Source organism: Lactuca virosa, chromosome 1 (assembly GCF_052849685.1).
Source record: "Lactuca virosa cultivar CGN04683 chromosome 1, Lactuca_virosa_CGN04683_v6, whole genome shotgun sequence".
NCBI lineage: Eukaryota > Viridiplantae > Streptophyta > Magnoliopsida > Asterales > Asteraceae > Lactuca > Lactuca virosa.
Genome location: NC_136426.1, coordinates 215,929,256 through 215,954,411, shown reverse-complemented (window position 1 = coordinate 215,954,411; position 25,156 = coordinate 215,929,256). Strand labels below are relative to the sequence as shown.

At 27.6% G+C, this 25,156-nt stretch overlaps 2 protein-coding genes across 2 annotated transcripts in view; one reads left to right on the top strand and one right to left on the bottom strand.

The window, feature by feature from the left end:
- Positions 1-25,156, bottom strand: part of LOC145127341 (uncharacterized) — a 36,039-nt gene that overhangs the window by 9,963 nt on the left and 920 nt on the right. Inside the window, exon 2 of the mRNA XM_079062558.1 lies at positions 13,364-15,822. Within this exon, the coding sequence (XP_078918684.1) occupies positions 13,364-15,112 (1,749 nt within the window). The 5' untranslated portion in view covers positions 15,113-15,822. The remainder of the gene's footprint in view (positions 1-13,363; positions 15,823-25,156) is intronic.
- LOC145127335 (aspartic proteinase 36-like) lies at positions 19,560-23,724 on the top strand. Its single transcript, XM_079062553.1, has 10 exons — positions 19,560-19,789; positions 20,522-20,603; positions 22,139-22,286; positions 22,471-22,626; positions 22,736-22,742; positions 22,816-22,999; positions 23,069-23,142; positions 23,280-23,358; positions 23,457-23,523; positions 23,618-23,724. The coding sequence occupies exons 1-10, from the start codon at positions 19,560-19,562 to the stop codon at positions 23,722-23,724; spliced, it is 1,134 nt and encodes a 377-aa protein (XP_078918679.1).

Here is a 25,156-nt window from a genome sequence, read left to right as displayed (position 1 = left end):
AAATTAATCAAATATGAGTAGATTTTCACGCATATTATCTAAAAAATATGATACTGGTAAAAATATTATGAAAAAAGAACAAGATTATGATGATAATCATATAAACTCTATTGAAGAAACTATTGATAATATAGAACAAAATTTAAATGATTGGACTATACCTAAAACCAATATAAACACAATTTATAGAATAGGGACTTTTGATTATTTTCAAAGTTACTCAATTAAAATGACTGAACAAACCCTATCCATTGGTCAAAACCAACAAAATATAAATTTGTTATCATCAAGATCTATTTTCGAACATAGACAAAAATATAAATTTCTTCATTTAGGTCTTGTTCAAATTGCTATCAAACCTCTTTTTAGAATTGGTGTTGATGCTCCTGTTCTCTTAATATTAAGAGATAAAAGACATACAGATTTTCAAAATTCTATTTTAGCTATGGCAGAAACAAATATCGCAAATGGACCAATTTATTTTAATTGTTATCCAAATTTTTCCGTAGGATTATTTGACAAAAATATTTTAGACACTTTGGTTTTAACTGTTGAAACAAAGAATTTAGAATTTAAAAATAACTCTAAACCTTTAGCAATTATTTATCGTGTTTGTTATAAAACCATGACAACTACCTTAGAACCAAAAACCCGTTTGTCAAATCCAAGAAATGAAACAATTATTTACGAAGCAAATACTAATCATACAAAAGTTCATATGCCTAAACGACTTAAATGGTCAGAAATTACTCAATCATGTAATTGGAATTTACAAAATGTTATTGAACCAAAATCTTTAGATTCTTCAAAACAAATTTCAAATATAATTGAGCATAATGATGGCTCAGTTGATATAAACTTTTCTTCTACAAATTTTTCTTCATCTAGATTTTCTACTAGTTCTATTCCTGAAATTGGTACTTCTAAATTTTCGCTTTCAAAATCAAAGTCTTTAAATTTAAAAACTGTTGACTATTCTAGTCCTATTCCTAAACCTCTTTATCAAGAAGACCAAACTAGTGATACAAGTTTACCAAGTCCTACTAAATCTGATTTTATTAATGAACTTCAAAATTATAGACAACAATTATGACTAATAAAGTTCAAATAAATTGTAATTCTTTAAATAGAAATAGAGTTACTGCTATTAAGAGATTAAGAAATTCAATAAAAATATTTAAAAAACTCTTACAAGAAAAGATATTAGAATTAAAAAATATAAATAATGATAAAGAACTATTAGAATTAGAACAAGAAATTAATAACATAAAAGCAGTATTAAAAACCTTTAATATACATCTTGATAATTATTTAACAAATTTATCTAAATATACGTGTTAATGAGTTCTAAAAGACAGATTAGTTGTAGTAATAATAATAAATTTTGGAATAATTTATTAAAGACCAGATGGCAAATTATTGCAAGCATTTCTAAAGAAATAAATAGAATTAAACAACTCAAAGAAGACGAAGAAATTAAATTAATTAATACTGAAAAAGACACATATAATTATAATATTCAAAAGGAAATAATATATTGTTTATCAAAAATGATTAAAAATAAAAATATTGTTATTAGTGCTCAACTTAGTATTATTAAAAATATATCTTTTAGATTAAATCAATCAACTTGTTAAAATGAATATTAATATAGATATTTCTAAAATACCATCATATGTTAATTTTGATTATTTAAAAGAAGAAGAATATTATAAAGATTATAATAATACAAAAAGAATTTGGCATGAAGAAAACTTTTCATATTATATAAGATTTTTACATTTTGGACTTTGGGAAGATTATGTTTTATCAAATCAAATTCACTCTCCGTTTTTTCAATGGTTCGAATTAATTTATGCTCCTAAACATAATATAGATTATCCTTTTAAAATGCAAACTATTTTTCCTGTTTCTTCAAAAACATACAAGGATGTTATTACTAATCAAGAAATTATTTCTGAATACCCTCCAAAAAAGGAAATCATTATTGATAATAATTTTATTGCAACTCCTTTAGTTAAAGTTCCGAGTCAGATAACAAATGAAAAATGTTTTCAAAACATTATTTATCAAAATAATTACTCAAATGAAACTCTTTTAACTATTTCAGATCAACTAAATAGGATTGAAGAAAATACTATAAATTTACAATTATCAAAAGAAAATAAAATCAAAACAAAATTTTTTTATAATAATATAGCAAGTTCTAGTAATGTCAGCTTTATTCCTCATCAAATAAATGGAAATTTTAATCTTGGAAATAAAGATTTAATTGATGAATTAGAAAAAAGACTTACTAATTTCCGTATTTCAAAAAATGTATCTATAAATATGTTAAGAACAAATAATGACTCTCTTGACGAATCTGATGAAAGTAATAATGAAAGTGAATTAAATTTAGACAATCTTACTCAACAATTCATAAATGACAATGATGATATAAATCAGCTTACAAATGAATTTTCAAGATTAAATAAGATTAATTATTTTGGTAATAATCCAAAACCAACTATTAAAAATTATTGGAATAGACCTTCTCTTCCTGATGTTCAAATTGAAGAAAGAGCTTTTCAATATGATCGTTCAGCTTACGATGGTACTTCTGTTTACGAATGGAATATCGATGGTAACTCTGAACATCAAATTCTTAATATTGTTCAAGAAATGACCATGGCAGCTAATGCTTACAAGTCTCATAATAATACTCAACTTCAAATTGTTAATATTATTATTTCTGGGTTTACTGGTACTCTTAAAGGTTGGTGGGATTTCTATATTACACCAGAAGAAAATAATTTACCAATTCAAACTCAAGAGGATGATATGGTTAATACTTTAATTTTTGCTATAATCAAAAACTTTGTAGGAGATCCTACTACTTTTCAAGAAAGAACTTCTGAAATTCTAATGAACTTACATTGTAGAAAATTAACTGATTTCAGATGGTACAAAGATAATTATCTCGTTAAAGTTTTTTCAAGACCAGATTGTAAAGAATCTTATTGGAAAGAACGTTTTATTGCTGGACTTCCAAAACTTTTTGCCGAAAGAATTAGACAAAAATTAAGAGAAAATTTTAATAATACAATTCCTTATCAAAACTTAACTTATGGAGACTTAATTAATTATATTAATAAAGAAGGATTAGCTATTTGTGCTGACCTTAGATTTAAAGAAAAACTTAAAAAAGATAGAATTAATAGTAAGAATGAATTAGGAAATTTTTGTCAACAATATGGTTATCAACCATTAACAGGTCCGTCTACTTCAAAAACCAAAAAATATAATAAAAAATCTTCAAAATATTTCAAGAAAAAGAAATATAATAAATCAGAAAAATATAAGAATTATAAGAAAAATAAATTTTTAACATCAAAAAACCCTTATAAACGATCTAATAAAAATTCTAAAAGAAAATCAAAAGACATTATTATTTGCCATAAATGTGGTCGTAATGGTCATAATGCTAATAATTGTTATGCAAAAACAAAAATTAATGAATTAAATATTTCAGAAGAATTAAAAGAACAAATTAGAAAAATTATGTTAAATTCTGATTCCGATTCTGATTCTAGTTTTACCGATTTTCAAGAAAATGATTTAAACATCTTAGAACAAAATACTTCAAGTTCGGAAGATTCTGATACATGCAAATGTGTTGGAAAATGTAATTGTAATTATTCAATTAATGTCCTTACAAACAATGACAAAGATCTTTTAAAAAATTTGGATTCAATTAAAGATAAAAATATCCAAGAACTGTTGATAAAACAAATGCTTAATAAGAATGAAAATTCTGTTTCAAATAATACAAAAATTTTTAATTTAAAAGACATATATGAAAGATTTTCTGAAACAAAACTCATTTCCATACAAGAACTTCAAGAAGAATTAAAATTAGTTAAACAAGACATAAAAGAAATTAAAGGCAAAATTATAACTCTAGAAAAGGGAAAAAATATTATTAATTCACAAAATAATGAAAATAAAGATGAAAAGGTTATCGAAAGAATTATAAATGATCAAATTTCTCAAAAATGGAATACTCAAATAACTCTAGTAAAAAATAATTTTAAAATGGATATTACTGCTCTAATTGATAGTGGTGCTGATATGAACTGTATACAAGAAGGTTTATTTCCCACTCAATTTTATGAAAAAACTTCTTCTAGGCTTACTGGAGCTGAAGGAACCAGTTTAAAAATAAATTATAAAATTTCCGATGTTCATATTTGCAACAATCAAGATTATTGTTATAAAACTCATTTAATTTTAGTAAAAAATCTTACTTCTCCTTTAATTTTAGGAACACCTTTTATTACTAAATTATATCCTTTTATGGTTCAAGATGATGGAATTATTACTAAAGTTTTTGGAAAAGAAATTATGTTTAAATTTTGTGAACCTCCGTCTTATTCAACTATTAATATTCTTAATTATAAAACAAAACAAGCAAATTACCTTATCAATGAAATTAATGATTTTCGTATACATAATCAATTACAAGATAAGTATATTCAAGACAAAATTATAGCTTTAAAACAAAAGTTTGAAAATAATGTTTGCTCAAATATTCCAAACGCCTTTTGGAACAGAAAACAACATATTGTCAAATTACCTTATATTAAAACTTTCAATGAAAAGGATATTCCTTCAAAATCAAGAGCTATTCATATGAATAATGAATTAGAAGCCCATTGTAAAAAAGAAATTCAAGATTTATTGGACAAAAAATTAATTAGACCTTCTAAATCTCCTTGGTCTTGTTCAGCTTTCTATGTTATGAATGCTGCTGAATTAGAAAGAGGATCACCAAGATTAGTTATCAATTATAAACCTTTAAATAAAGTTTTAGATTGGATTAGATATCCTATTCCTAATAAAAGAGATTTATTGAAAAAACTGTATGATTCAAAAATATTTTCAAAATTTGATATGAAATCTGGTTTTTGGCAAATTCAAATTCATGAAGAAGATAAATACAAAACAGGTTTTAATGTTCCTTTTGGTCATTACGAGTGGAACGTTATGCCCTTTGGTTTAAAAAATGCTCCTTCTGAATTTCAAAACATTATGAATGATATTATCATTCCTATAAATAGTTTTCAATTGTTTATATTGATGATGTTCTTATTTTTTCAAAATCTATTGATCAACATTTCAAACATTTAAATCAGTTTTATGATTTAATTTATAAAAATGGCTTAGCTGTTTCAGCTAAGAAAATGCATTTATTTCAAAATGAAATTAGATTTTTAGGACATAACATTGTTAATAATACTATTAAACCTATTATAAGAAGTTTAGAATTTTCTAATAAATTTCCTGACGAAATTATAGATAAAAAACAACTTCAACGATTTTTAGGATGTCTAAATTATATTCATGATTTTTTCAAAGATTTAGGAACTCTTTGCAAACCTCTTTATAATAGATTAAAAAATAATCCACAACCTTGGACTCAAGAACATACTAATATTGTTAAACTTATAAAACAAAAAATTCCTTCTTTACCTTGTTTAAATTTACCACATCCTTATGCTAATATCATAGTCGAAACTGATGCTAGTGATATTGGATTTGGAGGTATTTTAAAACAAAAATTATCAAATTCTTCTGAAGAACAATTGGTTCGTTTTTATTCAGGTGCTTGGAATAATACTCAAAAGAATTATTCAACTGTTAAAAAGGAGATTTTAAGTATTGTTTTATGTATTACTAAATTTGAAGATGATTTATTTATGAAAATTTTTTTATTAAGAATTGATTGTCAATCTGCAAAATCAATTTTAGAAAAAGATGTTAAAAATATTATTTCTAAACAAATCTTTGCTAGATGGCAAGCATTGTTGGGCAATTTTGATTTTGATATTGAATTTATAAAAGGAGAAAGCAATTCATTACCGGATTTTCTTTCTCGTGAATTTTTGCAGGGAAAATGAGTTCATCGTCTTCCTCTAAGATTGAAGACAAGAAACCAATTAATCAAAAGCTTGTTCCTTTCTCAAGTCAGAATCGTTTTTCTCCATTAACTCCAATTGCAAAAAATTCTCAACTTTATTCAAATATGCTTCAATCAAAACTAGTCACTCCAAACATTTCTCCAGTTCAATCAATTAGCCCTTTTTCAAAACCTATTCCTTCTGAAACACAACTTTCAACAACTTCTAAACCTACAAATAAAGCCCCTTATGTTCTCAATTCAAATCTCTTGAAAATCCAAATACTTGAAGATTCTCAAATTCTTAAGCTCAATCAAGGTTTTCATGTTCTTACTGAACACCTCTTTGGCCGAGGAAAAACCTTTCATGAAAACTCTTACAAATCTCGAGAATATTATCAAACCATTCTACAGGAATCTGGATCTGTTCAGATTGATCACCGTTCTAATAATAAAGAAGGATCTATTGATTTTAGCAAAGCCCGAATTCTTAAAATCATTTCTCCAGAAAATTGGTCATCCAATCTTTCCTTCGAAAAACCCCTTTATCAATTCCCTGCTTATCCAAGATATTCATATTATGATTACCAAGAAGCTTGGACTAAAGCATTTTTTCTTCGCAACTATTCTCATTCATGGTTCATTTTCTTTGATAAAAATTTTACCTGTGAATATCCCAGATGGTTTGTCAATTGGTATCGTTATATGGGACTTGTTCCTAGTTGTTTACCCACTGAAATTCTCAAAGGCTTTTCTAAATTCAAAGAGCTATTTATTCAACAAATCCCAGAATTTGAATATTTGTTACAATTCACCATGTTATTTAAAGTTCCATGGATTATGTCCTGGACATTCTCTTATCAAGAAGCAACAGACTTCAATCCCCCTTGGCTCAATAGACAATTTCGTCTAAAATGGTGGGATAAAGTCACAATTTCTCAAGCAAACGAGCAGGCTGTTTTCAATCATTATCAATCAATGTATAATCAAAAGCCAGAAATTGAAGCAAATCTTATCAAGAGTCTATCTTCTCCAGATGCTAATCTTATTAGCAAAATTCGTGCCGCTGCAAATTCTTCCCCTGAAGATCTACAACAATTACTTCAAGAAATTCGCAATTCTCCAACTAATTCAGAACATTCTCCCACATCTGTTAAAAATAATTTTCAAGATGCTCAAGATCCTTTTGATGATCCATTTGCAGATTAATTAAGTTTTTAATTTTGGTGTTATACCTTCAATGTAAGGTATTCTTTTATATGTGTTTGTTATTCAAAGGGGGGTAATACGTGTGTTATCAAATTGTTCAACTATTATCAATTATACACTGTGTGAGTACATCAATTATCAAAAATATTATCATGTCTTCTGCAGAGATAAGATGCTAAATTATTGCATGAAAACAAACAACTTTTACAAAGATGAAAGAAGATGCTCCATTATCGCCAAAGAAGATTTCCATTATCAAAAAATGACAAAATATGATGCCAATTTGTCAAAAGCTTTAAAGTTTTGTCTGCCACATCTACACTCCGACAAATGCAAGTTGATTCAATAATTCTCAAGATGATCCGGTAATCCTTCGGTTTCCCGTTTCAAGATGTTTCAAGACTCCAAGACTCCTATATATTGAAGAGATATGTTTTAATGAAGAGCATCTCAAAGTTATCTAAAAATCCCTCTTATAAAACTTCTCTCAAATGTTTACTTCATGTCTAAGAAAAGAGTTCTCCTATCTACTTCTATATATATATATATATTAACAAAAACAACTTGTTAAAATGAATTTCTCAAATTTAGAATATCAAGTTGACTTTGATTACTTAAAAAATATTGAGTATTTTAAAGATTACAATAATAAAGACATAAATGATATTTCAAAGATTACAATAATAAAGAATATCAAAGTCAAGTATTTCAAAAATATTGAGTATTTCAAATATGAAATAAATATATCATACATAACCACCCCAAAAATTTTCTTGGCTCTGATACCATAATTTTTTATAAGTTTATAAATAATGTTTAATGATTATGATGATTATGATTAATATTTAAAAGACATAAATGATAATTTAAAATACAAATAGTTTTGCCTTTAGATAACGTATTTGCTTGTAACGAATTTTAATACTAACTCTTATGAATTGTCTAACATCATGAATATGATTATTGTTTAAAATCGTACCTAGATTATTAGGTTTGTAAGAATCTTTGAGATTTTGCTCAGAATTATTTATAGATTCTTGGATTTGTTGTATTTTTAAAAGAATATCTCTATTAGGAATATAATTCATCAAGATTTTGTTAGACATAATTAAATAATTCAAGCATGAAATTGATTAATTTGATTATTAAAAACGAGTACTATTTTAACAAAAATTTCAAATCTTGTAGAATTAATAGTTAGAACAACTCGAAATGAAACTATCATCGTCAATAAAAGCAATACAACAATTGAATAAATATTTTAGATAATACCTTCTTGAACTAAGCTTGAATTACAATCAGTACATACTTCTGGAGAAAGAATTATCTGAAAATCTAGAGACTTTGAACATCTGCTAGTAAAAAGAGAGACTCTTGAAGATTTTTTAGACATAGGATGAACATATTTTAGAGAATGAATATTTTTGCTTGCTTTTTCTACTAACACATGATGTCTATTTATATTTCTCTTGAAGTCTTCAAAACCATGAAATCTTGTAGTGAAATCTTTCCGTATGATTCAATGGCCAATCAATTATTTGTAAGTGGTTGTCACTTTCATCTTTTGAAGAAATTGTCTTTTGTAATCAATAAATATCACTTTTTGATAAAGCATATCATCATAGAGCATCTTCTAAAGTTTTTTGTCTTCATATTTATCCATTATGGAGCATCTTGTAAAGTTTTTTGTCTTCATATTATTATTGCTGATAAGACTAAATAATTTTGATAATAAATTTGATAATATTTGTTTTATACACTATAAATACATATAGTGTATAATTACACAGTATATACACACTCGTATTTGAAAATAATGGATTTGATAAATAGAAGAAACGAAATACCCTACATTGAAGGTATTACACCAAATTTAAGGATTTCTTATTCTTCATAAGGATCATCAAAAGGGTCTTGAGCGTCTTGAAATAAACCATTCTTTATAGATTTTGGAGAATCGTCAGAAACTGAGGGAGTTTGGCGAATTTCTTGAAGTAAGTTTTGAAGTTCTTCAGGAGAAGAGGTAGCAGCATCTTTAATTCTTGAAATTAAATCCACATCACTTTGAGGAAGACTTTTGATAAAAGTGGCTTCAACCTTCGGTTTTTGAATATATATTTCTTGATAATATTTAATTACTGCTTGTTCACTGGCTTGAGAAATCTTCATTTTATCCCACCATTTTGAGCGAAATTGTCGATTAAGCCAGGGAGGAGAGGTATCCTTTGCTTCTTGATAATGAAAAGTCCAAGACATTATCCATGGAACTCTGAATATCATAACGAATTGTAGCATATATTCAAATTCTGGAATTTGTTGAATAAACGATTCCTTAAATTTGAGATATCCATCGTAAATTTCTTTTGGTAAACAATTTGGAAGAATTCCCATATATTTATACCAATTGATAAACCATCTTGGGTATTCACAATTGAAGTTTAAATCAAAAAAGATAAACCATGAGTGTGAATAATTTCGAATAAAGAACGCCTTAGTCCAGACATCTTGATAATCATAGTAAGAAAATCTGGGATAAGCAGGATAACTTATAAGAGGTTTTTCAGAATGAAGGTTTGGAACCCAACTTTCTGTAGAAATGATTTTGATGATGTGAGCTTTGCTACAATCAATGTTTCCTTCTTTCGAATTAGAACGATGAACAAAATTGACCGAACCAGATTCTTGCAAAATAGCTTGATAATATTCTCGAGTTTTATATGAATCAACATAAAAGGTTTTCCCTTGACCAAAAAGATGATTTGTGAGAATATGAAAACCTTGATGTAACTTATGGATTTGAAAATCTTCAAGAATTTGAACTCTTAAGAAATTTGGATTAAGAACATAAGGAGTTTTTGTAGGAGGGGTAGGAGTCACAGAATTTTGAGTTTGAGGAGTAAAAGGTCTTACAAAAGGGCTTATTGTGTTTGTTGAAGTAACTTTTGGAGTAACACTTATGTTGTTGAAGTAACTTTTGGAGTAACACTTATGGAAAAGCTTTAGAGTTTTGTCTGCCACATCTACAACTTTGACAAAACTCTAAAGCTTTTGACAAATTGGCATCATATTTTGTCATTTTTTGATAATGGAAAATCTTCTTTGGCGATAATGGAGCATCTTCTTTCATCTTTGTAAAAGTTGTTTGTTTTCGTGCAATAATTTAGCATCTTATCTCTGCAGAAGACTTGATAATATTTTTGATAATTGATGTACTCACACAGTGTATAATTGATAATTGATGTACTCACACAGTGTATAATTGATAATTGATGTACTCACACAGTGTATAATTGATAATAGTTGATAATAGTTGAACAATTTGATAACACGTACTACCCCCATTTGAATAACAAACACATGGTAGAGGGAGAAATACTAAATGAAAGAATACCTTACATTGAAGGTATAACACCAAAATTAAAAATTTAATTAATCTGCAAATGGATCATCAAAAGGATCTTGAGCATCTTGAAAATTATTTTTGACAGATGTGGGAGAATGTTCTGAATTAGTTGGAGAATTGCGAATTTCTTGAAGTAATTGTTGTAGATCTTCAGGGGAAGAATTTGCAGCGGCACGAATTTTGCTAATAAGATTAGCATCTGGAGAAGATAGACTCTTGATAAGATTTGCTTCAATTTCTGGCTTTTGATTATACATTGATTGATAATGATTGAAAACAGCCTGCTCGTTTGCCTGAGAAATTGTGACTTTATCCCACCATTTTAGACGAAATTGTCTATTGAGCCAAGGGGGATTGAAGTCTGTTGCTTCTTGATAAGAGAATGTCCAGGACATGATCCATGGAACTTTGAATAACATGGTGAATTGTAACAAATATTCAAATTCTGGGATTTGTTGAATAAATAGTTCTTTGAATTTAGAAAAGCCTTTGAGAATTTCAGTGGGTAAACAAATAGGAACAAGTCCCATATAACGATACCAATTGACAAACCATCTGGGGTATTCACATGTGAAATTTTTATCAAAGAAAATGAACCATGAATGAGAATAGTTTCGAAGAAAAAATGCTTTAGTCCAAGCTTCTTGGTAATCATAATATGAATATCTTGGATAAGCAGGGAATTGATAAAGGGGTTTTTCGAAGGAAAGATTGGATGACCAATTTTCTGGAGAAATGATTTTAAGAATTCGGGCTTTGCTAAAATCAATAGATCCTTCCTTATTATTAGAATGGTGATCAATCTGAACAGATCCAGATTCCTGTAGAATGGTTTGATAATATTCTCGAGATTTGTAAGAGTTTTCATGAAAGGTTTTTCCTCGACCAAAGAGGTGTTCAGTAAGAACATGAAAACCTTGATTAAGCTTAAGAATTTGAGAATCTTCAAGTATTTGGATTTTCAAGAGATTTGGATTGAGAACATAAGGGGCTTTATTTGTAGGTTTAGGAGTTGTTGAAAGTTGTGTTTCAGAAGGAATAGGTTTTGAAAAAGGGCTAATTGATTGAACTGGAGAAATGTTTGGAGTGACTAGTTTTGATTGTAGCATATTTGAATAAAGTTGAGAATTTTTTGCAATTGGAGTTAATGGAGAAAAACGATTCTGACTTGGGAAAGGAACAAACTTTTGATTAATTGGATTCTTGTCTTCAATCTTAGAGGAAGACGATGAACTCATTTTCCCTGCAAAAATTCACGAGAAAGAAAATCTGGTAATGAATTGCTTTCTCCTTTTATAAATTCAATATCGAAATCAAAATTGCCCAACAATGCTTGCCATCTAGCAAAGATTTGTTTAGAAATAATATTTTTAACATCTTTTTCTAAAATTGATTTTGCAGATTGACAATCAATTCTTAATAAAAAAAAATTTCATAAATAAATCATCTTCAAATTTAGTAATACATAAAACAATACTTAAAATCTCCTTTTTAACAGTTGAATAATTCTTTTGAGTATTATTCCAAGCACCTGAATAAAAACGAACCAATTGTTCTTCAGAAGAATTTAATAATTTTTGTTTTAAAATACCTCCAAATCCAATATCACTAGCATCAGTTTCGACTATGATATTAGCATAAGGATGTGGTAAATTTAAACAAGGTAAAGAATGAATTTTTTGTTTTATAAGTTTAACAATATTAGTATGTTCTTGAGCCCAAGGTTCTGGATTGTTTTTTAATCTATTATAAAGAGGTTTGCAAAGAGTTCCTAAATCTTTGAAAAAATCATGAATATAATTTAGACATCCTAGAAATCGTTGAAGTTGTTTTTTATCTATAATTTCGTCAGGAAATTTATTAGAAAATTCTAAACTTCTTATAATAGGTTTAATAGTATTATTAACAATGTTATGTCCTAAAAATCTAATTTCATTTTGAAATAAATGCATTTTCTTAGCTGAAACAGCTAAGCCATTTTTATAAATTAAATCATAAAACTGATTTAAATGTTTGAAATGTTGATCAATAGATTTTGAAAAAATAAGAACATCATCAATATAAACAATTGAAAAACTGTTTATAGGAATGATAATATCATTCATAACGTTTTGAAATTCAGAATGAGCATTTTTTAAACCAAAGGGCATAACGTTCCACTCATAATGTCCAAAAGGAACATTAAAACCTGTTTTGTATTTATCTTCTTCATGAATTTGAATTTGCCAAAAACCAGATTTCATATCGAATTTTGAAAATATTTTTGAATCATAAAGTTTTTTCAATAAATCTCTTTTATTAGGAATAGGATATCTAATCCAATCTAAAACTTTATTTAAAGGTTTATAATTGATAACTAATCTTGGTGATCCTCTTTCTAATTCAGCAGCATTCATAACATAGAAAGCTGAACAAGACCAAGGAGATTTAGAAGGTCTAATTAATTTTTTGTCCAATAAATCTTGAATTTCATTTTTACAATGAGCTTCTAATTCATTATTCATATGAATAGCTCTTGATTTTGAAGGAATATCTTTTTCATTGAAAGTTTTAATATAAGGTAATTTGACAATATGTTGTTTTCTGTTCCAAAAGACCTTTGGAATATTTGAGCAAACATTATTTTCAAACTTTTGTTTTAAAGCTATAATTTTGTCTTGAATATACTTATCTTGTAATTGATTATGTATACGAAAATCATTAATTTCATTGATAAGGTAATTTGCTTGTTTTGTTTTATAATTAAGAATATTAATAGTTGAATAAGACGGAGGTTCACAAAATTTAAACATAATTTCTTTTCCAAAAACTTTAGTAATAATTCCATCATCTTGAACCATAAAAGGATATAATTTAGTAATAAAAGGTGTTCCTAAAATTAAAGGAGAAGTAAGATTTTTTACTAAAATTAAATGAGTTTTATAACAATAATCTTGATTGTTGCAAATATGAACATCGGAAATTTTATAATTTATTTTTAAACTGGTTCCTTCAGCTCCAGTAAGCCTAGAAGAAGTTTTTTCATAAAATTGAGTGGGAAATAAACCTTCTTGTATACAGTTCATATCAGCACCACTATCAATTAGAGCAGTAATATCCATTTTAAAATTATTTTTTACTAAAGTTATTTGAGTATTCCATTTTTGAGAAATTTGATCATTTATAATTCTTTCGATAACCTTTTCATCTTTATTATCATTATTTTGTGAATTAATAATATTTTTTCCCTTTTCTAGAGTTATAATTTTGCCTTTAATTTCTTTTATGTCTTGTTTAACTAATTTTAATTCTTCTTGAAGTTCTTGTATGGAAATGGGTTTTGTTTCAGAAAATCTTTCATATATGTCTTTTAAATTAAAAATTTTTGTATTATTTGAAACATAATTTTCATTCTTATTAAGCATTTGTTTTATCAACAGTTCTTGGATATTTTTATCTTTAATGGAATCCAAATTTTTTAAAAGATCTTTGTCATTGTTTGTAAGGACATTAATTGAATAATTACAATTACATTTTCCAACACATTTGCATGTATCAGAATCTTCCGAACTTGAAGTATTTTGTTCTAAGATGTTTAAATCATTTTCTTGAAAATCGGAAAAACTAGAATCAGAATCGGAATCAGAATTTAACATAATTTTTCTAATTTGTTCTTTTAATTCTTCCGAAATATTTAATTCATTAATTTTTGTTTTTGCATAACAATTATTAGCATTATGAACATTACGACCACATTTATGGCAAATAATAATGTCTTTTGATTTTCTTTTAGAATTTTTATTAGATCGTTTATAAGGGTTTTTTGATGTTAAACATTTATTTTTCTTATAATTCTTATATTTTTCTGATTTATTATATTTCTTTTTCTTGAAATATTTAGAAGATTTTTTATTATATTTTTTGGTTTTTGAAGTAGACGGACCTGTTAATGGTTGATAACCATATTGTTGACAAAAAATTCCTAATTCATTCTTACTATTAATTCTATCTTTTTTAAGTTTTTCTTTAAATCTAAGGTCAGCACAAATAGCTAATCCTTCTTTATTAATATAATTAATTAAGTCTCCATAAGTTAGGTTTTGATAAGGAATTGTATTATTAAAATTTTCTCTTAATTTTTGTATAATTCTTTCGGCAAAAAGTTTTGGAAGTCCAGCAATAAAACGTTCTTTCCAATAAGATTCTTTACAATCAGGTCTTGAAAAAACTTTAACGAGATAATTATCTTTGTACCATCTGAAATCAGTTAATTTTCTACAATGTAAGTTCATTAGAATTTCAGAAGTTCTTTCTTGAAAAGTAGTAGGATCTCCTACAAAGTTTTTGATTATAACAAAAATTAAAGTATTAACCATATCATCCTCTTGAGTTTGAATCGGTAAATTATTTTCTTGTTTTATAACGGTTTTCTTGGCAGTCATAATAAAATTCTTTTCTTCTGGTGTAATATAGAAATCCCACCAACCTTTAAGAGTACCACTAAACCCAGAAATAATAATATTAACAATTTGAAGTTGAGTATTATTGTGAGACTTGTAAGCATTAGCTGCCATGGTCATTTCTTGAACAATATTAAGAATTTGATGTTCAGAGTTACCATCGATATTCCATTCGTAAACAGAAGTACCATCGTAAGCTGAACGATCATATTGAAAAGCTCTTTCTTCAATTTGAACATCAGGAAGAGAAGGTCTATTCCAATAATTTTTAATAGTTGGTTTTGGATTATTACCAAAAGAATTAATCTTATTTAATATTGAAAAATCATTTGTAAGCTGATTTATATCATCATTGTCATTTATGAATTGTTGAGTAAGATTGTCTAAATTTAATTCACTTTCATTATTACTTTCATCAGATTCGTCAAAAGAGTCATTATTTGTTCTTAACAGTACGTGTTATCAAATTGTTCAACTATTATCAACTATTATCAATTATACACTGTGTGAGTACATCAATTATCAATTATACACTGTGTGAGTACATCAATTATCAAAAATATTATCAAGTCTTCTGCAGAGATAAGATGCTAAATTATTGCACGAAAACAAACAACTTTTACAAAGATGAAAGAAGATGCTCCATTATCGCCAAAGAAGATTTTTCATTATCAAAAAATGACAAAATATGATGCCAATTTGTCAAAAGCTTTAGAGTTTTGTCTGCCACATCTACACTCCGACAAATGCAAGTTGATTCAATAATTCTCAAGACTGATCCGGTAATCCTTCGGTTTCCCGTTTCAAGATGTTTCAAGACTCCAAGACTCCTATATATTGAGGAGATATGTTTTAATTAGAATCATCTCCAAGTTCTCTCATAAAATTTCTCTCAAATGTTTAGTTCATGTCTAAGAAAAGAGTTCTCCTATCTACTTCTAGGTGTTCAAAATCTTTAGATTTTCAAATCATACTTGCTCCAGACGGATGCTCTGATTGTAATTTAAAAGAAGGTAATATATATATATATATATATATATATATATATATATATATATATATAAAGCTAGCATTTTTTTTTTAATCTCATGCATTTGAAACCCCTTTTTTTAACTTCCTCAAACCACATTCATTTGAAACCCTCTTTTTTTAACTAATGCAACTCAAAAGTTTTCTTAATTATGATTTAACACTTAAAAGTTTTATAACTTATATTATGTTTAATTAGCATTTAGTGAAAAGTTTACTATAAAAGGTCAATCTTTTGGGAAGACATGCATACAAATCATATACAAATTTCAAAAAGAAAAAAAACTTAAAGGTTTTTGTGTTGGGTTGAGGTCTTATGACCACTTTTGGAGATATGCTATTATATTAGAGCTTTTAATTTGTAAGTTTGTTATACTAATTCGTTTTTATATTTTCTTTGTTTTTGGATTACTGTAATACAGTCGTTGTATATTATGGTTTAATCGTTAATATATTGATCCTATTGTATATAGGGTGATGTCGAAAATATTTAATTAAATATTTTAAATATGTTTTTTTTGTTTTGTAATTTTACCGTTTCAAAAAAATAATTAATTAAAACTGATACATATGTTATACTTTTCATCTCTCTCTCTCTCTCTCTCTCTCTCTCTCTCTGTATATATATATATATATATATATATATATATATATATATATATATATATATATATATATATATATATATATATATATGTCAAAACACTTCAACCAAATTCATTTAAAATCTAATATTTCAAATGCTTTTTAATAATGATTGTAAAAATTTCAACATGTGTTACTTAATTGATTGATTAATAAAAATATTAACGTTTTGAAACTCTTAACTCTTAAACTTATATTATTTAATTTGTTAGTTAACTAAAATATTTTTCCTACATAAAGATAACATTTTTATGTTTGGTTACTCATATTTCTTTATGTAATTAGAAAACAAGGTGTACATAGAATGACTACTTCAATTTCACATAGGAATTGATACTACTAGAGAGGTATGTTGTCTTTAACCGGTGGTAGGAGATCCACATACCCTTTTTAATTATTTATATTAATGCTTAGTAATATCTATTTTATATTCCTATTCACCTTAATTTTTAGGTACAAATTAAGGAAGAGGATTCTCGGCGCACCAACATAAAGTCAAACATACGACATGCAAAATATGTAATTAAAATTAAATATCATATTTACTAATCAACTTATTTTAAAACTATTGATGACATTTATGTATAATGATATATTTTGTATGACTTCATTCTTAATTTCAATGTTTAATATTTGAAAGTTCATATATATATATATATATATATATATATATATATATATATATATATATATATATATATCCTTATTCTAATAAATAAATAGGTTTATTCTCCTATTGACAACTATCATATTATTAGAATTTCTCATTAATATTATATATCACCTATCATACCACTTGTCAACTTATTAATTATAAATTTCAAATTTCAAATTTCTCATTCTAATTACACAGGATTAATAATTGATTCTCCAATTTAAATTTCAAATTTTAAAATTTTTCACTCTATTATATATATATATATATATATATATATATATATATATATATATATATATATATATATATATATATCAAATCCAAGGGACCTTATGAATAGTAATCTTTTTTACTTTAGGTTTTTGACATAAATGTTTATTGAATTTGACATTTTTAGTCCTCGAAGTGAAAACTCTTATTATATATATATATATATATATATATATATATATATATATATATATATATATATATATATATATATTAAATCCAATGGACCTTATAAATAGTAATCTTTTTTGCTTTAGGTTTTTGCCACAAATGTTTGTTGAATTTGACATTTTTAGTCCTCGAAGTGAAAACTCTTACATTTTAAGTTTTGATTAAGTTTTTGTGCCTGTAGATTTTTGCCACAAATCTTTGGTGACTTTGACACTTTTCGTCCTTGCAGTCAAATCTTTTATATTTTGATGTTTTTGCCATAAATTTTTAGTGACTTTGACACTTTTATATTTTGACATTTTTAGTCCTCGAAGTGAAAACTTTTACATTTTTAAGTTTTGATTTAAGTTTTTATGCCTATAGATTTTTGCCACAAATCTTTAGTGACTTTGACACTTTTCGACCTTGCAGTCAAATCTTTTATATTTTGATGTTTTTGCCATAAATTTTTAGTGACTTTGACACTTTTCAACCTTGCAGTCAAAAGTTTTACATTTTGACATAAAAAACACAAAAAACCTCCTTTAGACTTTTGCCACCACATTTTTCCAACTTTGGCAACTTTCACATTATAACCACAACATTTTTGGTTTTTTCTCCATCAATGTTCTTTATTTTGATTGTACACTTTTGACATCTACTTTTATGGGCTGTCGGTTTTCTCCCTTATTTGTGACGATTTACACTTTCAATACATCTTTTAAAGTTTGCCGATATTTAACTTCTGTGACATAGTCCAAAAACGGCGGAGCCGCGTGTCCTTTTCTAGTTTATATTAAATTAATAATACTATATTAAAAAATAAAATAAAATTAATACAGATTATAAGGTGATATAACTTCACGTATTTATTTAAATCAACGATTATAATTTTATATAATAAAAAAATCTCTTAAGTAATAATTTATTTTAAATAATTGATTAATAATTTTGATTTTTTAATATGAAATTTTAATTAATTTATAACCGTGGGTTTCACGGGTTATAAACTAATATATATATATATATATATATATATATATATATATATATATATACATATAACAGAATAATGCCAATAAATCGATTATTTCAATTGTACGCTTATACCCCTTCTACATTGGTATAAAACGAATATGGTTCTGATTTTGAATATATAATGGCACCATGTTATTAAATTTCCTGCAGTATTATCGTACATGTTATATATTTTGATTGGCAGATAATAACTAAATGACCACTTTATGTTTTCATATTTCAAACTTATAATGTTGCATTTCTAATTTGCTTATATTACAGGATATATAACTTTGTTCCCATTAAAAGGAGCTGTAAATTTTTTCCTAACATGCACTTCACAGGATACAAGTTTTGAAAAACATCATATGAAGTCGAAGATTTAGAAACTAAAGAAGTCACAGAGCAACAACATATGGACTTGAATGATGTGAGAAACATAAGTGATATATTGATTGTTTCTTTATCTTTATCTTATAATGCCTGATTAGTCTTTTTCTAATAAAAATTTTGTCGCATCTCGTGTTGCATATCTTGTAAAAAACAAAAAGGGCTTGGTGAAAAGGTAAAGCGTTAAAAGTATGAGGGGATAACTTAACCTTTAAGATATTCGTCGAATCACAACTGTGCTTTCTCGGAAAGAGTTAGAGTTCGTCTTAAACACGCAATCAGTACCCATTTTTAACCACCACCTATAAATATGTTGCAAGTGTAGTGTTGATTCATTGGTAGCTGATATAGCGGAAGAAATACCTGATTTAAAAAGATGTCAGAAATGGTTCCATTTCTGTACGACCAATGATTACTTCGACATTGTTGTGTCTCGTGCTGCTGCATGCTGTCGGTGTTCTTGGGTTTCCGGCGACTCTAAAGTTGGAAAGATCGTTTCCCACCAACCATGGCGTTGAGTTGAAACAACATACGGAAAGAGATGGTTTAAGACACCGTAGAATACTACACAAGTATTCTGATCCAAATGTGGTTGTTGGATTTCGAGTATTAGGAACATACGATCCTTTTGATGTTGGGTACGTACACCAACTTTTGTTTTATAAACACAAAATCTGGGACAAAAATAGTCGGGGTATTTTGGGAAAACTGTCATATTTTAAGTTCTTGGTATTTGTTTATGATTCTATTTGTTAATAACCGTATTGCATTAGGTTTCTTTAATGATTAGTATAAATTGGATTAATCTCTTAGTTGTTTTTTCAATTTTAGTTCACGTTTTGCTTTATAGTTTTTGATGAACAAAGACATGCACTTGTTCTATTCTTGCATATGTTTTACTTATACTTGAAAGACTTTGTGAACAAGTCAATTTTTCCAGTTCTTAGTTACCTGTTCTTCAATTCCTCTCCCTGTTGCTTTGGTGCAGTCACAAAGCTTAAACCTTATTAATCACCACACCAACTTTTGTTTCATAAACACAAAATCTGGGACAAAAATAGTCGGGGGTATTTTGGGAAAACCTGCCATATTTGAAATTCTTGGTATTTGTTTAGGATTCTATTTGTCAATAACCGTATTGCATTAGGTTTCTTTCATGATTAGTATAAATTGGATTAATCTCTTTGTTCTTTTTTCAATTCTAGTTCACGTTTTGCTTAATAGTTTTTGATGAAGAAAGACCTGCACTTGTTCTATTCTTGCATATGTTTTAGTTATACTTGAAAGACTTTGTGAACAAGTCAATTTTTCCAGTTCTTAGTCACATGTTCTTCAATTCCTTAACATCTTGTAATTTGGTTAACTTGTAGCTTGTACTACACAAAAATCAAGGTAGGATTCCCCCAAAAAGAATACTATGTAGTAATTGATACAGGAAGCGACTTGTTGTGGGTAGGTTGCAAACCCTGCCAATCTTGCCCTACATCATCCACACTACAAGTATGTTCTGACATCTAAATATCATATTTGTCCGGCCTAACATCTAAATATCATATTTGCCCTTAATGTTTTAAAATATCATATTTATCCAAATGTATTTTTTTAATGATTTTTATTAATTTATAATTCTTTTTTTATAATCTTCGATCATTATAATTGAAAAAACATATCAAATGGACAAAAATGCCCTTACTGGATTTATATCACATTTCATACATAAGGATTTACAATCGGAGACTCCCTCTTCCTCATGATCGTAGGTATTAAAATTGAAGTCGCCTTCCTTCTTCCTGTGTTGTCGTGCCTTCCTTCTTGCAACGAGTGAGATTATTTGAAAGCCTAATTTGATGATATGACCATGGAGTGTTCTTGATCGGGTTATGGAAAGAAGGTCACATACGTTTCTCTAATTTTGTTCAAATCTGAACTGGATTCATTCTTGTACACATTGTTGGGGAATATAAAGCATATTTTGGAGCATATATTTAAGTGTCACCCAAAAGCTATGAAACATATAAAGCTATACATCAACGAAAGATAGTAAAGGATGATTTTACTTTTTAATTTGAACAAGAAGGGTCTTTCATTGAGAAACTAACAGAAACCTCTATGTTATCTTGAAATGCTTTGTTTTTATTTTTATTTTTTTTTATTTTTTATTTTTTTACTTCAAAGACCGTGAGTTTAAAAGGGTGATAAGTGAAGGAAAATGTGAAGAGAGAAAAGAGGAGGGGATATTAAGTGAAATGAATGGGTAAACATTTATATGAATTTTCTTTCAACGGTGAATGCATACATTTATATGGATGACTCTGTGTGCGTTAGTTGATTGTTGTGGTATTTGGATGATATTTACGAAAACTAAAAATAAAAAATATGTTTCTAGTTCCAACTAAAATAAGAGATTAAACTTGGAACATAAGAATTTGATGGACTGTTGATAAAAAAACATAATGAAGACCAAATACGTGGATTCAAAAAAAAAAAAAAAAGTTGTTGATATTAAGATAAGATACTTTTGAACCTCTTATCTACAACGACACCCAAGAGTGAGAAATCTAGAGAGAGAATGGGTGTTGAAGAAACAGAGAGAGGCTTTCTGTACAAATATGCGATCATGAAACTTTGAAACTTTGAACGGGAATACCTACGATGTGATCATGAGGAAGAGGGAGTCTCCGATTGTAAATCCCTATGTATGAAATGTGATATAAATTCAGTAAGGGTATTATTGTCCATATTATATGTTTTTTCAATTATAATGATTGAAAATTATAAAAATGAATTATAAATTAATAAAAATTATTAAAAAAATAAATTTGGGTAAATATGATATTTTAAAACATTAAGAAGGGCAAATATGATATTTAGATGTTAGGTCAGGCAAATATGATATTTTAACGTTTAATAAGGGTATATACGAAATTCTCCATTTTTTAATTAACTAGTATTGGTACTATATGTATGATTTTTCTTTCTTTGAATAGATTCCTATTACTATCTATGATCCTGCAAGCTCCTCCACATCTTCTTCTACCTTATGTTCGGACGAAAGATGTTCTCCAAAATCCAACTCATGTTCAGATAACCAATGCACCTACGATCTCCACTATAGAGATGGTAGTGGAACATCAGGTTATTATGTATCCGACTTGATGCATTTTAAAATAGTTGTTGGCGAGTCAGATTTCTTAAACACTTCAGCTTCGGTTTTATTTGGGTAAGTTCTCATTTATCATCAACTATAGAATTTCATTTCTCTTCCTTCTTTCATTCTCTTTAAATACGATGGCTGATTTAGTGAATTATGCATGAACAGCTGTAGCATGTAGCACGTCCGAAACAGGACAAACTGACAAAACAGTTGATGTGATTCTGGGATTGGGAAAACAAAGTAAGTTTGTGATTTCCCAGCTTTCGTCTCAAGGGATTGCACCCAATTCCTTTTCACATTGTCTGGCTGGTGGTGATGGAGGTGGGATTTTGGCTTTTGATACACCCATCATGCCAGATGTAGTATTCACTCCACTTGTCAAATCAGCATAAGTTTTTATTTTCTTTTTATTTATTTATTATGTCAAAAGGAAACATGTATATATCTTTTACCATACTAAATCAAAAGAAGCACCATCTGTTTCTAATTTCCTTCCATATACATTTGTAGGTGGCATTACAATGTAAATTTGGAAAGCATATCGGTCAATTTTCAAACATTGACAATTGATCCTTCCGTATTTGCATTAAGTGATCACCAAGCATTAAGTGATCACCAAGCGGGAACAATTATTGATTCCGGAACAACTTTGGTATACATTACTGAAGAGGCTTACACCCCCGTTGTGGATGTTGTAAGTACAATATCAAACCATAACTTAACTAATGGTTTTTTAATCTAAATGTTACTTTTACTGGTGCAGATCAAACAGACAGCTTCAAACTTCATACAGCCACTTATGTCAAGTGAAAATCTTTGTTATTCATTCAAATCAAGGTTTGTGTCCAAAAAAATCGTGCTCTGTTTTATCATTCGATATGGTAAATGATAATATTTTTATTTTTTAAATAATTACCTTCTATTGTTCTTTCAGTTATTTTTATATTATTTTTATACCGGCATATTTCCCATAGTACAGTTCAATTTTTGCTGGTGGTGCTTCAATGCACTTTAAACCCCAAGACTATCTTATACGTCAATTCTCCACGATATGTATTACGATTTTATAACTTGTCCATTCTTGTGTAACAAATGTAGCCTAATTAACTTGTATTTACATGACTCTTAATTTGGTTGTTAAAACACAATAGAATGGATCTGAGATATGGTGTATGGGTATTCAGACGAGCCCGGAGCAAGGATTGACTATTTTAGGAGGTATGAACTTTAACCATGGAAACATGAAAACCCTATAAATTGGATTTCTTTTTCGCTTTTCTTGACTTTTAATTTTTTTTTTTTGGTGATTTAGAACTAGCACTTAAAGACAAGACTGCCATATACGATTTGGATGGTTTAAGACACCGTAGAATACTACACAAGTATTCTGATCCAAATGTGCCTTCTTTTTCAAAATAAGAGTTTACACGAGAACTTACAAACTCTGTTCCATTATCAGATCTAATAATTTCAATTTTTTTTAAAAAACTAAGATTTTAGCATATTAAAAAAGATTATCAAATACTTCATCTTAGTTTTTAACAAATAACCCTAAATAAACCCAAGTATAATCATCAACAATTGTCAAAAGGAATTTAAAACCCTCTTTTGTAGAGACTCGATATAGACCCACACATTTATATGGACAAGATTACGAAGACTATGTGTCTTGTGATCACTCAAAGGGAAAGGTTCTCTAGTCTTTTTAGCCCTATGGCACACATCAGAGGGTAGAGTGTTACCATTTTTAAAACCCATCCTATCTTTAAGCACTCTAAGAACTTGATCGCACTCTAAGAACTTGATCAGAAGGATGACTAAGTCTATTGTGCCAAATTAATTTGGAAATATAACATCTAGCTTTAATAATGCTAGCATTACAACTCATGCTAGCATTACAACTCACCCTATTTTCAGTTAGAACATACAAACCACAAGACTCTTTACCAATCTCAAATATCAAATTTACTTGTAAATCCAAAGGATCACACAAATAACGATTATCTTCATTAAAATACACACCACATCCATTATCACGAGCTAGTTTATGAACCGATAACCGATCAACTTTGAATTCAGGAATTGCTAATACATCACTAAGTAGAACAAATGGAAAGAGGTTGAGATTTCCTATTTTAGATATATTTGCAAAAGTACCATCAGGATGATCAACTCTCATTTTTAGATCAGAAATATCAATACGGTTTTGTAAATCAAGACAATTACTAGTCATATGTTGAGTAGCCCATGAATCAACAACCCATTTTATTTTAAAAAAGTTATTATGTACACATTCATTTAAACAAACCATATTAACACAAGCAACATTACCTGCCATATTGGCAGATACTTCCCTATCACAAATTTATCACTAATTAGATTCAACAATTTCATGACTTGCTCATTGCCAAACTGCACTTTATTTTCAGTTAGAAGAAACAAATGAATCAGAAACAACATTATTGATAGTTGAACTGTTTTGGGGAAAATGAGTTTTAGGTTTAAAATCTTTTGGAAAGCCAACAAGTTTATAACATTGCTTTCGAAACAAACACAATAGAACCACATTTGTGTGACTCGTCCCTAGATATAGTTGAAAAAGTTGTTTGAACAGTAGGAAGAGGTTCTAACATTAAAATGTTACTTCTTAATTGATTGTATGACTCATTTAACCCCATTAAAAATTGCATTAGCTTTAGTTGATATGAAAAGCTTTGGCGGTTTTGAGAAGCAACACAAGAACATTCATTAAGCTTGGATAATGAATCAAATTCCTTCCAATGTCCGTTAAGACTATTAAAGTAATATGATATGCTATCATTGCCTTTTGTATGAATATTAATTCTTTGAT

Coding starts and splice junctions, on each gene's coding strand:
- LOC145127335 (XM_079062553.1), top strand. CDS start 19,560: ATGATTACTTCGACATTGTTGTGTCTCGTGCTGCTGCATGCTGTCGGT. Junction 22,287..22,470: donor AGATGGTAGTGGAACATCAG/GTTATTATGTAT, acceptor ATGCATGAACAG/CTGTAGCATGTAGCACGTCC. Junction 23,143..23,279: donor TGTTATTCATTCAAATCAAG/GTTTGTGTCCAA, acceptor TATTTCCCATAG/TACAGTTCAATTTTTGCTGG.